We start from the raw sequence: 16,993 nt of genomic DNA, 5'->3' as shown, positions 1-16,993 counted from the left end.
TCCACCTCCCCCAGAACCACCTGTCTAGATCTGCTACTGGATTTATGTATGCATATTTGTGCAGCAGCATATTTTACATGCTTACAGCAGTCTGAGTATCTATTGGCAGTAGCAAGTCCATGCTTGCTCTACATCAGCTGTGTGTAGCAGTGCTAGTGCAAAAAAAGACCAAATATATTAACTTGTCATATATAGTACATTAACATACCAGAACTATTCTGAGAGATATCATGATTGATTTACATTTATGCATTTGAGAAATGCTTATCCAAAGTTGCTTATGAATGATTATTTGAATCCATTATCCATTATGAATGACATGAGTAATCATGAACTCCTGGCTAGGGCTCAATGATCAATCAAAATAAAACCAGAGTTTTGATATGGCTTAATGTAATTTATCAAATTGCAAAGCTTGTAATTTAACTAAATAGTATTATTAGGGCTGTCTGCTTTAACGGGTTAACTTAATTAGTTCTAAAAAAAAAACGCAATTAAAATATTTTAATGCAGTTAATGCACTGACACCGCCCCAGGCCTGTACATTAGTTTTGGGCAATATCGTCATATCTTCAGTCCGTGAGTTCGACGATACACGATATTATCGTGCATGGGTGGAGCAAGAGAGAGACTCTTTGTTCTTGTCATAGCATAACTGTTACAGAGCCTATGGAATCACCAATAATCAAAACATATACTTTCAAAGATACTGATAAACTAACGTTGAATATACAAATACTGTATTTAAAACAGCTAGTTCATATATGGCCGAACGCAATCGTGTATCCTGTGACAGCGGCATATCGAGGCGTCCTGTGACAGATTTGCCGCATCTGCGCACGGAAGTTTTCAGTCTAAATGTTCTGCAAAATCAGTCAACAGTAATCAATACTAGATTTAATTTAAAGTCCAACAGTTTAACACTATTATTGGACATAAATGAACACGTTAAATATAAAGTGTTCAAAACAGGTAAGTTCATATATTTGGAGGAAGTTGAAATTAATTGCTGCATCAGTCATACAGCGCTCCGGACTGAGACAAGTATGAGATGTGGCATTAAACTCAGCTGGTGAGGGCTCATTTAAAATATTGCACATATAGGCCATTCAGATTACTTGTTAAAGTGCAATAAAAGGCTATATAGGCTCTAATCCTATTTTGCGCTTGTGTGTGTGTGTGTGTGTGTGTGTGTGTGTGTGTGTAAAATGCAGTGCTGAAGTGAAATGGCTGGGCAGTTTGATAGACGGATTATAAAAGGCCGCCTAATAAATATAATAATAATAATTATTGTTATTAATAGTGTCAGAACAATTTTAACTACTTTGCTAGTCTTGCAACTTTAACTTTTAACCTGTGCACCAATTTAAAAGAACTCATGCCATGAGATGCTGAAAAAACTGTGAAATGTAACATTAACAAATTAGATTTTGTACCCTGTAACAAGTTGTTTGTTTCCTGTAGGTGAACTATTATAATGAGATGATGGGTGTATGGGAACCACTTTTGGAGCCGCTGGACGATGAGGAAAAAGATGGCTTCAGACCATGGACTCTAGCAATGAAGGTTGTCTTTCATTTCATGCCTAACCTGTTATTGACAGAACTTTTCATGAGTTCAAAAAACAAATAATGTAATGTCTACAGATGAAGAAGAAGCCAGTATCATATTCTGGAGTATCTGATGAGGTGGACGGTAGTGTGCCTGACTATAAAACGGTCATCAGCTTCACCAGTAAAGACCAGCTCAACGTCACCCTCTCCAAGTGTGGCCTCCACATGCTCAGCAATCTAGGAACGGTAAGAGATTGAGATGTGTTGTTGAGATGGTTAAAAAGGGTCATTCTCTGACAGGTGTTACAGACGAGTGGTTTCTTCTGTTTGGTTTGCAGGCTTTTGCAGAGGCCACGAAGCAGACCGCTGAGTGCTTTCAAACAGACCAGGCTCCGTTTGTGGTGAAGAATAATTTGGGTTTGCCAGTATCAGTGCTGCACAGTGAAGTGTTTAGACCTATCGGTAAAGAGTCCAAAAATCGAGTGGTGGAGCTCCAGCATGGAGAGAGCCTGAATATGGACTACACCCTCACTGCTGAGTCCAGTGACCAGTTCTCAGCCATGACAAGCCTCAGTGCCAAAAACTACATACAGCCCAGTAAGACTCACTAGGGATGTAACGATTAACCCTGAGCCGGTTGAAAATCAAATCAAATATGTATCAATTCAAATTGGTTTAGATGTTAAACATATCGCGATTCAGTTAGGGCAAGGAGTTTATATGAATGTATGTATGAGGGGAACTTACTGTATTTAGAAAAGTTTAGATGGTCATTTTTCTTTTTATCTTGCATATGTATAATGCATATTAAAGTTCATAAATGCAGCGCTGCTTTGTTTACAGCAGAAACCAAGGAAAGCAAGCTCCACCTGCTGGTAGAGAGTGAATCTGCATCTCGTTCAGCTCTGATGTTTCTGTTTCATGCAGATAGTTTTTATATACAGTTTCACAAAACTGAAGTCAGATCTTTTTGTTTTGGCTTCAAATTCAAAATTATACAATCTAATTTAGATTCAAAACTGACTATGTTGTATATATGCAGCATCTATGTTTGGATCATGATTAAAATGCAGTGGTTGCCTCTCATTTTAAATGGAAAGCACAGGCAAAGCCTTGTTTTAAAATTTCAATTTCTTTTTGTTATTTACATTTAGCAGAAGCTTTTATCCAAAGCGATTTTGCAAGTAAGGACAATAGACAACAAAAGAGCAATAATATGCAAGTGTTATATAGATTAGTATATTATGTGTTATTTCAATTTCACAAAGAAACGTGCAGCAATAAATGAACACATTTCATTTATAATTTGTCTTAAATCTCATTTTGAAAAACAAATAATCATGAATCTAATCAAATCATGACTTGGGTGAATCATTACATCCCTAATAAAAAATCCATGGCCTATACTGTATACTTGACCTTTATGAATCACAAAATTACTTGCACACTCTTAAAAATAATCTTTCCAAAAGGTGGTTTTCACAGTAATGCAATAGAAGAACCATTTTTGGGTTCCCAAAGTGAACAGGTCTTAAAAGAAACAGTGTTTTTTTTGTTGTTGTTGTTTTTTTTTACTTTTTGATAATCTAAAGAACTTTGTTCACTATAAAAAACCTTTTGTGGAATGGAAAAGATCCATTAATGTTAAAGGTTCTTCGTTGAACCATAGATGCTAATAACAAATGTTTATTTTTCAGAGTGTGCACAACATACCGTAGGCATCTATTTTCAAATGACTTGAAATTAATTTAAAACAGCATATTTTATTCATTTTATAGTTGCATTCTGCAAAATTGCAAGATAAAAGCTATTTTTTTTCTTTTTTCCTCTTTTCCAGCTCCAGCTGGCCACACTACTGCAAGTGTGATTCCACTAATCAAAACAGGACGGGACATGTACAGCGTCATGCACCATGACTCTGGTGTCACACGCTTCTTTGTCTGTCAGATTTACACCGTCGAGGGAAGCAAATATGTCAAGATTCGCTCTCCTTTCCAGGTGCATATATTTAAAACCTATGCACACACACACACACACACACACACACACACAAACACACACATATACAGCAGACCCTTCACTTTAGACTCCTCATTAAAGGTACAGGTTGTAGGACCTGCCACTAGAGGGCGCACTATCAAAACAATAACAATCGCGTGGTTTGATGATGCTAAGAAGGAGCGTGGAATGATGGGCTTTGTTGTCTTCTACTCAACCGCTGACAGCCATCAAATCAGATGGAAACATAAATCAAGGTTTTAACGCGAGTTCAACAATTTGTGGAGTAGATTACATAGAAAGTCAATGCAAAGACGTGATCAGACGCGATCACCCGCGTTTGGCGTGTATGCCCCATAATACTAATCTTATTGATCATTATAATAGCATAGGTTTTCTGTAAATATATGAATCAATACAACTCACCTGTCGAGTAAAACACAAGCGAGATCGGCATCTCTTTCTAGTTGAAGTTTGTCACGAAGCTACTTCCGCATTTGTCCACGACACTGTTGTCATGTGGTTTCTACGTCAGTAAAGGCGATAACAAATGGTAACTAATGTCATTAGATTCATATCCCTGCTACATACTCCGATACAGTAGGTGGCGGCATGCACCTGATAAGCCATGGTTGTAATCTGCCATAAAACTAAGAAGAAGAAGAACTAACGTCATTGACAGGTGACTGCACTGCCCCGTGTCACTGTTTAGAATGGGAATTTTCTCATGATTTACAAGTAGTTGAAAACATTAGAGATATTGTTAGTAATCTGCTAGACAAAATATATAACACTAGCCTAGTGGTTTTTGGATATTTTACTGCAAATATCTTACAAATTGTACCTTTAAGCCTACACACATTTTTACACTGCACTTTTATTGTTTTATTGTATTTATTGTTGACAGACTGGTTGTGGATGAAACTGTTGTTTTGTATTTATGTTCTAGATCATCAATCACTTTTCGGTGGCTTTCCGTGTTTATGAGGGATCTGAGTGTCTGGGCATCTCTTTGCCTACAGAGGAGTTCTGTGTGCCTCTGGGTTCCTACAGGTCCGTTACAGCACACTTTCACAAACATACACTCCTTCTAAATCAGTATTTTTGTCTAGAGTATAATAAATAAATTTACTTAGAAAGCAAACATTTTAAGAGTTTTTTCTAGAGAATATACCTTTAATCCAGTTAGAATAATAAATGCTTGTCACAGGTATTATCTTTTATAATTATGAGGGATGTCCACTGTAATAGTACCAAATTGGTTATCCTTAATTTAGTGGTTTTCATTGGATACAAATTAGCCGATATTGGATATTCACATATACATGCTCATTTCCCCTATTTAAACATTTATATTAATTCTGCCATATCTAACCTTAAGTTTTTCTTTAAAAACAACAATTCTCAAAATAAGTTGTTATAAAATAACATTGTTCATTAATATTTAATTTATGTTATAGTTTTAAGTTTGAGACAGATAAGCATGGTTAAATATAAGGGTGAAAGTGGGGATGAAAAATACCCATTAAAATATTAATTATATTATAGCTTGTATTGAGCCGAATCCATTATTTCATCCTGCATACAGTATGTCCCTTAAATATAAATTTCACCATTTTCGATTCTGGTTTGATTCTTTCTCAGAGCTGAACTGAGCCTGCAGCCTGTAACCGAAGGCGAGGAGCAGTACGACCGCTCCGAGGGTTTCACTTACACTGAGGTGAATCAGAAACCTGGAGAGTGTGTGGTGAAAACCTGCCATCATCATGGAGATAGTGCCCAGATGCTGAAGGTCAACATGGTTCCTGTCCCAGACGCTTTAATGTCACACAGCACTGAGGAGGATTTTGACAAGCCCATCATTCTGCACCTGTGGCCCACTGTTCTCCTCCGAAACCTCCTGCCATACCCCATCACCTTCAAGATAAAGGTACACATTTAAGTCCCTCTTCACTGAGCCAGATGTGTGTGGTTTGAACTGGTGCAGTTATTATCTTTTAGAGTTATCATAGCCTACTATATCTGACTTCAGCTGTATCTAGGGCTGTGCAAAAAATCGACTGCGATTTTCATGCGCTTCTCGTCAGTAAAGGCGCTCCTGTGATTAGTAGTATACTTCCAGCACGTGCGTTCAGATCAGGGTTGCCAGGTTTTCAAAACAAACCTTGCCAATTGCTTTTTAAAACTGGCCCAATCACGTTTCATTCCGGACATTAAAATACAATGCATTCAACCCGCAGGCGTTAAAAACAACCGCATACTTGGTATCCCCCATAATGCAATTTTTATCAGGGAACCCCCTAGAAATGCGTTTTGGCTAGTTTTGGACTATTTTTGGACCCTTTTTTAGAAGTAGCTGGGCAGGCTTTGTTTTGAAAACCTGGAAACCCTGATGCTGCTGGAGATATACTACTAATCACAGGAGCGCCTTTACTGATGAGATGCGCATGAAAATCGCATTAGATTTTTTGCACAGCCATAGCTACGTCACAATCCGTAAGTACATGATTTAATAATGCGTTGTCTGGAAATGACTGTTTTATTTTGTTAATGTTGTCAAAACACACGTACAATAGTGAGGGGGCATTGATACTATTTTCTACGTAATGACATAAGCCAAGCATAGCAGTGGCCAGTTACTGGGAAGTCTTAAAGGACACGCCCCTTAAAAAGGCTGAAAATAATAATTTGTTTTTGTGCAAAAAACTTTATTAACATTTATAAATTAACCTCAAGGAACGTAAAAAAAAAAGCAAAGAAAAATTCCATGTCATGGCCCCTTAAATAAAATTATTTAGATAATTTAAAAGGCACGAAATAAAATTGTCAATGTACAGTATTGTTCAAAATAATAGCAGTACAATGTGACTAACCAGAATAATCAAGGTTTTTCGTATATTTTTTTATTGCTACGTGGCAAACAAGTTACCAGTAGGTTCAGTAGATTCTCAGAAAACAAATGAGACCCAGCATTCATGATATGCACGCTCTTAAGGCTGTGCAATTGGGCAATTAGTTGAATTAGTTGAAAGGGGTGTGTTAAAAAAAAATAGCAGTGTGGCATTCAATCACTGAGGTCATCAATTTTGTGAAGAAACAGGTGTGAATGAGGTGGCCCCTATTTAAGGATGAAGCCAACACTTGTTGAACATGCATTTGAAAGCTGAGGAAAATGGGTCGTTCAAGACATTGTTCAGAAGAACAGCGTACTTTGATTAAAAAGTTGATTAGAGAGGGGAAAACCTATAAAGAGGTGCAAAAAATGATAGGCTGTTCAGCTAAAATGATCTCCAATGCCTTAAAATGGAGAGCAAAACCAGAGAGACGTGGAAGAAAACGGAAGACAACCATCAAAATGGATAGAAGAATAACCAGAATGGCAAAGGCTCAGCCAATGATCACCTCCAGGATGATCAAAGACAGTCTGGAGTTACCTGTAAGTACTGTGACAGTTAGAAGACGTCTGTGTGAAGCTAATCTATTTTCAAGAATCCCCCGCAAAGTCCCTCTGTTAAAAAAAAGGCATGTGCAGAAGAGGTTACAATTTGCCAAAGAACACATCAACTGGCCTAAAGAGAAATGGAGGAACATTTTGTGGACTGATGAGAGTAAAATTGTTCTTTTTGGGTCCAAGGGCCACAGACAGTTTGTGAGACGACCCCCAAACTCTGAATTCAAGCCACAGTACACAGTGAAGACAGTGAAGCATGGAGGTGCAAGCATCATGATATGGGCATGTTTCTCCTACTATGGTGTTGGGCCTATTTATCGCATACCAGGGATCATGGATCAGTTTGCATATGTTAAAATACTTGAAGAGGTCATGTTGCCCTATGCTGAAGAGGACATGCCCTTGAAATGGTTGTTTCAACAAGACAATGACCCAAAACACACTAGTAAACGGGCAAAGTCTTGGTTCCAAACCAACAAAATTAATGTTATGGAGTGGCCAGCCCAATCTCCAGACCTTAATCCAATTGAGAACTTGTGGGGTGATATCAAAAATGCTGTTTCTGAAGCAAAACCAAGAAATGTGAATGAATTGTGGAATGTTGTTAAAGAATCATGGAGTGGAATAACAGCTGAGAGGTGCCACAAGTTGGTTGACTCCATGCCACACAGATGTCAAGCAGTTTTAAAAAACTGTGGTCATACAACTAAATATTAGTTTAGTGATTCACAGGATTGCTAAATCCCAGAAAAAAAAAATGTTTGTAGAAAATAGTTTTGAGTTTGTACAGTCAAAGGTAGACACTGCTATTTTTTTGAACACACCCCTTTCAACTAATTGCCCAATTGCACAGCCTTAAGAGCGTGCATATCATGAATGCTGGGTCTTGTTTGTTTTCTGACAATCTACTGAACCTACTGGTAACTTGTTTGCCACGTAGCAATAAAAAATATACTAAAAACCTTGATTATTCTGGTTAGTCACATTGTACTGCTATTATTTTGAACAATACTGTACATCTGGGGTGCTTTGATCTCTTTTCTATAAACATTATTTTAATTAAAACATGACATTTAGGCTATAAAAAATAAATCGAACAAATATTGGTAAAATTGCATTTTCATTTCAGATGCAGGTATTCTAATTTTTTTTTATTGATTCATACAAAATGATATAGAATTGTAATCATGTAGATTTATAGGTTATTAGCCATAACATAAATCAAAACATCAGCTCATGAGTAAGCTGAATTTTAATGTATAAATTAATTTTAAAACATACATTTTTATGTAAGATCACCCTGAATATTTATAATCACTTTAACAGTCATTTTAACAATTATTCAACACATTATTATTTTTTAAATGGTAAATTATATGGATATTTTGAAAGCCACTTTTAACTCACAAATGTAAATATCCATCAACATTATTTAAAAGATAAACTCTAAAGAAAATGAAATTTGAAAAAAAAAAAATTCAGTTAATTTGATCTCAGTTCCAAGTGTGACAGCTAGCTATAAAAAAGACTGTGATAGTATTTAGTTTAATTTTTTCAAAAGCTGTAATTTGTGGACAGGTGATGCATTTTGCTGCTGTCTTTATTATGAAATAGCTGCTGTTGTAAATTCCACCCCAGTCGAAGTTTGTTTGGAGTTTCTATAGAATATGATGTTGTTTTGCGTACTTTCAGGTAGTGTTGTCACGGTACCAACATTTCAGTATTCGGTACCGATACCAGTGAAAATCCACGGTTCTTCTCGGTACCAATTTCAGTACCAAAGCAAAACACAAAAATATGCTGGTAAAAAAAAAAAAACTATTTATCTTGTGTTTAAAGTTTTTCTACAAGTAATATAATTATGAAAAACAGTAAACAAGTTTCACCCAAATTTAATTAGTCTTTTAATTAATTTTTTTTTTTACATTTTATTTTTTGGTAAATAATGGAGATTTGCTATTAAAATTAAAACATGGAAGAAATATTGTGTCAATTTATTTCTTAAAAAAATACAGTTTTATAAATTTTTTAAACATTAGTAGCAGTATCACATACATTTTACTAAATAATAGTAAATATTTCTAGCACAATGCCTTTATGTAAAAATTAACTTTTATTTTGACTGGGAACTTTTATTTTGACACTGGTTTTACTCAAATGAAACGGTAAAATGCTTGTGAAGTGACTCAGAACAGTTCTGGTGATGTTGTTTATGTATTTATGTCCTCATTGAGATGGCAGATGCAGAAATTAATGCAAGCGTCATGCGCTTCAGTCTATGTAGTAAACAAACCCGCACGTCTCTGCCATTCATTCATTCACACAGAGACGCGCAGAACACGGATTCATATTTCAAACAACTTTTGCGGCTTAACATTTACAGATACTGGTCCATATGGAGATTTGATTTGATTAATTTATGCTAACTTTGACAAATTCTGCTCTGTACCACCGCTACTTAAAGAAACCTGGTACCGTTACATTTTCATTATTTTAGTACCGGCTTGGTACCGAAGGTCTTTTGACAAAACTACTTTCAGGTATGTAACAGGTATTCAATTTATAGTTCCATATTTAGCAAAACTGTATTGTTTACAGGGCAATGGAGATGTCCCCCCTTCTGAACTGAAAGCAGGCCACTCCTCCCAGATCCACACGGCGATCATGGATTTCTCCATTCTGGAGCTGAAGCTGCTGGGATACATGCAGCAGGACTGGGAGTCCAAGTACAGTCTGTGCAGCGACTGTGAAGAGATCAGCTTCATCAAATTCCGCTCGCTGCGAGTGGACGAGGAGACGGAGGCCAAGCCGGATCTGGACATCGCTGTCCATGTTAAGAAGGAGGAGGGTCAGCTGGTGGTGGCCGTCCACTCCCCGTACTGGATGGTGAATAAGACGGGCAGACTGCTGCAGTACAAGGCAGATGATCTTCATCGCAAACATGCAAAGGACTACGACATGCCCCTCCTGTTCTCTTTCAAGCCACGCAACTTTCTGCAGAACAACAAGGTTTGGAAGAACGTCAAGCATGTAGTAAACTTTCAGCTGTTTTATTGATCAAGTTTCTAACTTTTCATTCTTGCTTTGTTGTTTACAGATTCGCTTGATGATTTCAGAGAGTGAATTGTCAGATGATTTCTCCATCGACACTGTTGGGAGTTATGGTGATGTCAAGTGCAAAGGGAAGCAGAAGGATTACATGGTGACCGTTCTTTCATTACAACCTTCAGATTTTAATACATTTAATCTAAAGGAAATCAAAATTGAATTGACTTACCTTCTTGGTACTTGTTCGTGATCTCATTTCTGGTTCGTTTTTCTCAAAGAAAGTATATAGAGGAAATTGACAACTTTTAAAAAATTTAATGGGTGAAATTTACTACATTCATTATGAGATCTGGAGGAATGGAATCAATGTCTTTGAGCTAAAAGATCCAATATTCTTTTTTTTTTTAACTTTTATATTGTTTATTTCTTTTAAAATGTACTTTTATTAAACTGATAATAATAATAATAATATATATATATATATATATATTTATATATATATATATATATATATATATATATATATATATATATATATATATATATATATATATATATATATATATATATATATATATATAAACACACACACACACACACACAAACCTAAACCACTAACATCATTAACTGAAATTACACTGAAATAAAATGTTACAATTTTAATATTAAAAAAGTTGAAATGTTTAAGTTTAAAATTACTGCAATTAAATCTGAAATAATAACATATGCTACCTAAATAGGAATTACAAAATGCAAAAACGAATTAAAATATCAAAAGCACATCAGAATTATTAAAACTAAACTAAGATTAAAATGAAAACTGAAAATATACAATTAAAAATATGAATTAAAACTATAAAAGTACATAATACTGAATACTAATAGTAAATCATAATAAATCAACATTAGATTGATGAACACTTTAACAGTCCAATCAAATCAAATTACTGATGGATAAAATCAAGTACCATCCTCTTTTATTGAATTTTTTTTGGCATTCAATATGTCTGATTACAAAATTAAAAAAGGATTTCGAATGCCACTTGAATTGAATATTTGTTAAGTGTTGATCGGTTTGCTGTTAGGTGGGAGTGAAGATAGATGCAACCAGTTTCAGTTTGACGCGGTTGGTGACGTTCCTGCCCTTCTACATGCTGGTGAACAGAACCAAGCACATAATCCGAGTCTGTGAGGAAGGTCTGGATCAGTGGACAGAGGCCCGACCCGGACAGGTCAGGAAACTCAACCCAACTGGACCAGGAGAAATGTTCCTTCTCTGAATGCTGAGATTTATCCATCTGTTTCTTAGGCTGCTGTTCCATTCTGGCCAGAAAAAGACTCAAAGAAACTCAGAGTCAAAGTGGAGGGCAGTCAATCCTCACCACGGGCATTTTTCTTCCACCAGCCAGAGAACTGCCTCCTGCTGCATCTGGACAAAACCGTGAGTTAGTGTTTCCTACACAGACTGCAAGCACACTCTCCCTCGATTGATCCTCTTCTTGTCTCCTGTTGTTTGTAGTTGGGTGGTATTATTGTGGATGTGAATCTGACAGAACATTCTGCCGTGATCCGCTTCTCTGATTACCACGATGGTGCCGCTCCATTCCTCCTCATCAACCACACTAAAGATGAGACGCTACATTACCACCAGAGGTGAGAAGGACAGACACATGAGATCTGTGATCTAAGATCAAACTATATAAAGAAACAATGAGAAACAGCTGTGGTCTCTGGCCTTGTTGATCTTCGGGGCCGTTCACATATCGCGTCTTTTGCGCGCGCAAGTTCGTTATTTCCAATGTAGGCGCGCGCGTTTTTCCAGGCGCGTCCGCACCGCATCGAGTTAAAAACATCTCAACTTTTCAGAATGCAAGCGCACCGCGGGTCATGTGACAAAAACTAACCAATCAGCTTCATCCTTTTCCATAACAACGTTGAAAACTCAGCCAAGATGAAGGAACAGCTGACCATAGTTGTATATGGATTGCCATTTTGAAATAAATTTTGTAGCAGAGCTACTGCGAGCGATTTTTAGTGCTGCAAATCCATTTATCCTTCGCTGAAATTTCGGCATCTTCATGGAGTGAGCACATCATGGTTGCTTAGCAAAGGCAGGCACCTCAGGAGCGCAACTGTCCGAGCGCTTTGGAAAGAAGGAAAAAGCGGCGCGCCTAGCGTTTTCCACCCGTTTTTAGGCGCGATAAGTGAACGGCCCCATATACGGTACATTTATATGTCTTGCAAGGATTTAGTTTTTATTGAGGAATTGGACATTGTGATTGTAAATTCTTCTGAATTAGATGTATCAGAATAGTTATCGTTGGTAGTTTGGGGTTCAAACTGATTGATTTGTCATAGTCTTTGAAGCATCAGGCAATATATAATGAATTTTTCTGAAAAAATAGTTAAATTGTTAGTTAATCATTTAGGCTACAAGTCAATATTGCCTAAATGGACAGCGATTAAAAAAAAAAAAGAAAAGTGAACTTGGTAAAACTGTGGTGTAAAATGCGATGCGGTCAAAGATTTGGATGCAACTAACATTTGTGAAAAAAAGTTAGGTGCACCAGTGCAACAAGTGCAAAAAAAGTTAGTGTAAACCCCTGCTTTAATTTAATTTTAATTTAACTTTTTTGGTTGGGCCACTGAAAATGTTATTTAAACAAGTAGTACAAAAAGTTAATATCAAAATATCTTTAATATTATAGGAAAATATAATTATTATTATAATTATTGTCATTAAATAATAAATCTCACACTATATTATTTTAAGCTTGATGTTCACTGTTATAGGAGATTAGGAATGTTGCTTCTAAAAATAACACAAAGTGTTTTAATTCAAAAATAAAAATGTAAATAAATCACTTCAGAAATGGGCAAATAAGTAAACATTTATTTAATTTGTTCTTTAAAATATATTTAAAAAAAATAAGTTTTATATAGTTAACCAATCAAAATTTTGCTTTATTCATTATGCTTTATACATTTTCTTTATGCATTTGTCAATCAAGTTAAAAATGCTTTTGCAGTAGATGGGAGCAGCTAGAAAACCAAAATGTTTCTTTTTTTAATTCTTTAATTCTCTGCTTTTTTTTGTATTTATGTTACTAGAGTGTTTTATTTAGTTGCATTTTTGTTGTATCCTTCTTTCTTTGTAGCACCAGTAAGCGGAAAGCTTCTACTTGGCTTCGGGATGAGAGATTGGATCTCTCTTTATCAGTCTGTGAAGAGACTGAATCCCTCTGGTACACACTTTCACACTGACAAACAAAGTGATGTTGGTTGAGATGCATGAAACAGTATTTCTTTCTTCTCCTTGCAAGCTAACGTGGGATTTGGTGAAGGGGAGCTGCTAGACCCCTTCCAAAACACTTTGGGGAAAAACATGAGTACAGTTATTATGGTCTTTAACTCATTTTCCTTCCACAGCTTAAGGTTGCCGTCTGAAGTGAATCTTTCTCTTCTCGGTGATGATTTTGCAGGATGTTTTGCACCTTGTGGACAAAACTACTGTACTTGCTTCCTGATTCTGTGCTTACAGCTGCTTTCATTTCCACTTCCTAACAAATGAAATGTATTCTCTTGTGTCTCAGTGGAACCTGATGAGATACAGGTTCTTTTTTCTCTCATTGGACACTTAGTTATTGTGACTTTGGCTGCTGTTAAAGGGAAGTTAACTGCTTGTGCTTTATATCAAGTGTAAATTATTCTCAGATATTATTTTGTTAATACTATATGCTTATAATTTCTGCATTGTTGTGCAGAATTGGTTGAAGTTTGTTGCAGTTGTTGGATGTTTTGTGAGGATGTTATATATTCTTTAGCAAGTCTGAACTGCTGGTTTTATTCTAGCAGCTCTCAGGCAGAAATGGATGATCTGGCTCCAGGTCAGGCGGTGTACTACACCTGGGCCGAGCCCACCGGCTCAAGGATACTGAGCTGGAAATGGGCCAAATACAAAGGAGAGCTCAAGAGTGAAGAGGTTAGAAATAAAAATCAGATCTGGTGATTGAAAACAACAACATTTAATTGTGATAAATTGCATTCAGTTAAATGTGATAACTAAACCTCACTCGTCATTGAAGATGTGCAACGTGATGCTCGTTTGACTCTGTGTTTTTTTTGTTCTATAGGACCAGTTATTGGATGTGAACAAGGAGGGGAAATTGTTTGTTATCTCGTTTTATGAAGGCCTCCAGCGTGTGGTGCTTTTCACCACCGAGCTGCGTGTCTTCAAGAAGATTTACGATAACGAGAAAATGGAGCTGGCTGAACAGGAAACCTGCATCTCGTTACAGAACATGGGCATTTCACTGGTCAACAACACCAACAGCCAGGAAGTGGCCTTCATTGGCATCACCAGGTACTGCTGGGGGTCATGGTGGCATACGTCAAAAAAGTGTTATGCACGTTTAAGGCCTTTTCACAACAAGAAAGTTAGCTATATTAGCATCCACTTCAACTTAGAATATATGAAGAGTTTATTTGCCAAAACGGATTACTCAGCTTTTTTTCATTGAGCATTCCAGTTAATCTCAGTTAAACTGCAGTTGGGTTATTTTGATTAGGTTAAAAAATAACTAATACACTAAAACATAAAAAAAACACGATTTAAGTAATCTGTTTTTGCAAATAAACTCTTCATATTTTGCTTACTGAAATAGATCAAATGAATTAAATTTGTGTGTGTCGGTCAGTTCTGATGTGGTGTGGGAAACCAAGCCCAAGAAGCGCAGCCGGTGGAAGGTTTTGAGTGGTAAAGAGGTGACGATGTTGGAGCAGCGCTACAGAGATTATATGGAGAGCGGGCCAGTGGACAGCATCGTCATTGACCTAGAGAACGACTACCAGGTTAGTGCTTACATGAACCAGTTCACAGCTCTAAAAGGGGACCTATTATGAGCCAAAACGCCCCTTTTTTTTTTTGTCTTTGTCCCTTTAAATGCAAATGAGCTGGTGCTCCCACCCCCTTTGCAGAAGAGGCAGAGCTTCAAGAGCTAATACTCTCAAGTGATCAACTTGCATTGCTTTCATATGCATTTTTCAACTACCATATTCACATTTATATTTAGTCATTTAGCAGATGCTTTTATCCAAAGCGACTTACAAATGAGGAGAATGGAAGCAACCAAAAGAGCAATGATATACAAGTGCTATAACAAGACTCAGCTTAACGCAGTATAATAAATAAATAAAAAACAGCTTGTGTAAGAGGCATTTTTCAGGGTTTGTATGGGTGCTTGAAATGCTTAATTTCAATGTAGTATTTTCAAGGTTTGCAAAGTGTTTACATTTTGTATAATATGCTTGAAACTGTTTCATATTGCAATTGCATTTTTACTTTTTAGATAAAATAGCTTTTGCATAACAGTATTAAAAGAGACTCGAACCCACAACCTTACTCTTCCCCACGTTGCTGAATAAAATGGGCTGCAACAAGGACCGAGGTTATTCAGAGAAGGTTCTGTCTGTTTTAATCCGTCTCTGGCTGTGCTGAATGTTCATCAGGTGTTGTTTGCTGCTAACGGGGTGGACATGAGGATAATGCAGCCGTTTGACGCGCCGCTCAGGAGGAACTTCCTGCCAGCACTGAAGGTGGAGTACAGTGTCTCCACCCGCCAGAAGACCTACAGAGTCCAGATCAACAGGATTCAGGTCTGCTTCACCCCAATGAACCAATCCAGCTTCAGACACATTATAAAACCAGAGCGTCCACAGAGCATAGATCAGCACAATTCAATAATTGATGCAGTTATTATGGTCAGTGAACATGAACATGCCCCTGTTTACTCCTCAGATCCAAAATCAGTTGCCTGGAGCCATCTTCCCATTTGTGTTCTACCCCATCAAACCTCCCAAATCAGTCAGCATGGACTCAGGTCAGTCGATCCACAGCCTTGAGGCCTATTCATTCAAAAGCCAATGCAAAAATAATTGCTTTATTTTATTTAATTCGATCTTCTTTTATTTATTTTTCTTTTATTTCTTTCTATATTATTGTATTTATTTGTGTCTAACCAGTCTGGCATTTTCTTATTATTTCAGAGCCCAAACCACTCGCTGATGTCAGCATCATCACCAGAGCAGCCGGACATTCAGACATTCTTCGCATCAAGTATGTTTCCTCCTTAATACAATTTAATTTCACCTCTTGCTTTTAAAGAAACTGCAAAACATGCTTCTTTTCTGCTCTGCAGGTATTTTAAAGTGTTGATTCAGGAGATGGACCTGCGGATAGATCTAGGGTTCCTGTATGCCATACTTGAGCTCTTTGCTGCTGAGAACGCCAGTGCTGTCACTTCTGAACAGGAGGTACAGTAATGCTCCCACAGCCCTAAGATCTGCACAGCCATCTGTGAAAGCTACCAGTCACTGATTCTTCTGTATGTGCCGGCAACTCCATACTCTCGTCTATTGATACTTCTCAGTAGAGATGCACCGATCGATCGGCTGATCAGTCTCACATCTTTCTGATTTTGAGCTGATATGTCTACATCTGGTTGTGAGTGCAAGCACAGCCGCAATGTTGACGTCAAAGCCGCATGCAAACATGTCGCTGGTGTGGAAGTTTTTTACCGTTAGTGAAGAAGACACAAAGTTAGCTATGTGTGAAAGTTGTAAGGCTAAAATAAACCACTTACCATTTCATAGTAGCATTTTGCCTATACATATGTTGGCAACATTTATTACCCGCTAACTGCACTATTATTATTTGGGAGAGTATTATCCACTCAGTGTTGTTCATTCATAGGATCTTTTGGCTTTTGTAAGACGAGTAAAAAAAGTTGCTCAGTAACATTTTTATGACATTTTTTAAAGGCATATGACAATGTGTGATATGTGTGATATGGGCGACAAACATCCTCCCAAATTCGTCATGAGAATCATTTATTAATCTGCTGTTGTCAAAAAAAAAAAAAGTACAGAGATCTTCCTGCAGGTT

At 36.9% G+C, this 16,993-nt stretch overlaps 1 protein-coding gene across 3 annotated transcripts in view; it reads left to right on the top strand.

Moving 5' to 3' along the window:
* The window catches only part of vps13a (vacuolar protein sorting 13 homolog A), a 54,799-nt gene that overhangs the window by 23,627 nt on the left and 14,179 nt on the right, over positions 1-16,993 (top strand). The window contains exons 41-59 of one of the 3 annotated variants that reach the window (XM_026269692.1): positions 1,465-1,566; positions 1,647-1,799; positions 1,892-2,150; positions 3,391-3,551; positions 4,501-4,604; positions 5,196-5,481; positions 9,601-10,011; positions 10,100-10,204; positions 11,136-11,282; positions 11,360-11,491; positions 11,570-11,703; positions 13,209-13,295; positions 13,906-14,032; positions 14,184-14,413; positions 14,748-14,901; positions 15,559-15,705; positions 15,848-15,929; positions 16,096-16,165; positions 16,248-16,362. In XM_026269692.1, the coding sequence (XP_026125477.1) occupies positions 1,465-1,566; positions 1,647-1,799; positions 1,892-2,150; positions 3,391-3,551; positions 4,501-4,604; positions 5,196-5,481; positions 9,601-10,011; positions 10,100-10,204; positions 11,136-11,282; positions 11,360-11,491; positions 11,570-11,703; positions 13,209-13,295; positions 13,906-14,032; positions 14,184-14,413; positions 14,748-14,901; positions 15,559-15,705; positions 15,848-15,929; positions 16,096-16,165; positions 16,248-16,362 (3,006 nt within the window). Of the gene's footprint in view, positions 1-1,464; positions 1,567-1,646; positions 1,800-1,891; positions 2,151-3,390; positions 3,552-4,500; positions 4,605-5,195; positions 5,482-9,600; positions 10,012-10,099; positions 10,205-11,135; positions 11,283-11,359; positions 11,492-11,569; positions 11,704-13,208; positions 13,296-13,902; positions 14,033-14,183; positions 14,414-14,747; positions 14,902-15,558; positions 15,706-15,847; positions 15,930-16,095; positions 16,166-16,247; positions 16,363-16,993 lie in introns of all 3 variants that reach the window. The other 2 variants (XM_026269691.1, XM_026269693.1) reach the window with 2 other exon arrangements.

This window comes from Carassius auratus, chromosome 8 (genome assembly GCF_003368295.1).
Source record: "Carassius auratus strain Wakin chromosome 8, ASM336829v1, whole genome shotgun sequence".
Taxonomy (NCBI): Eukaryota; Metazoa; Chordata; class Actinopteri; order Cypriniformes; family Cyprinidae; genus Carassius; species Carassius auratus.
This window is presented reverse-complemented; position numbering and strand designations above follow the sequence as displayed.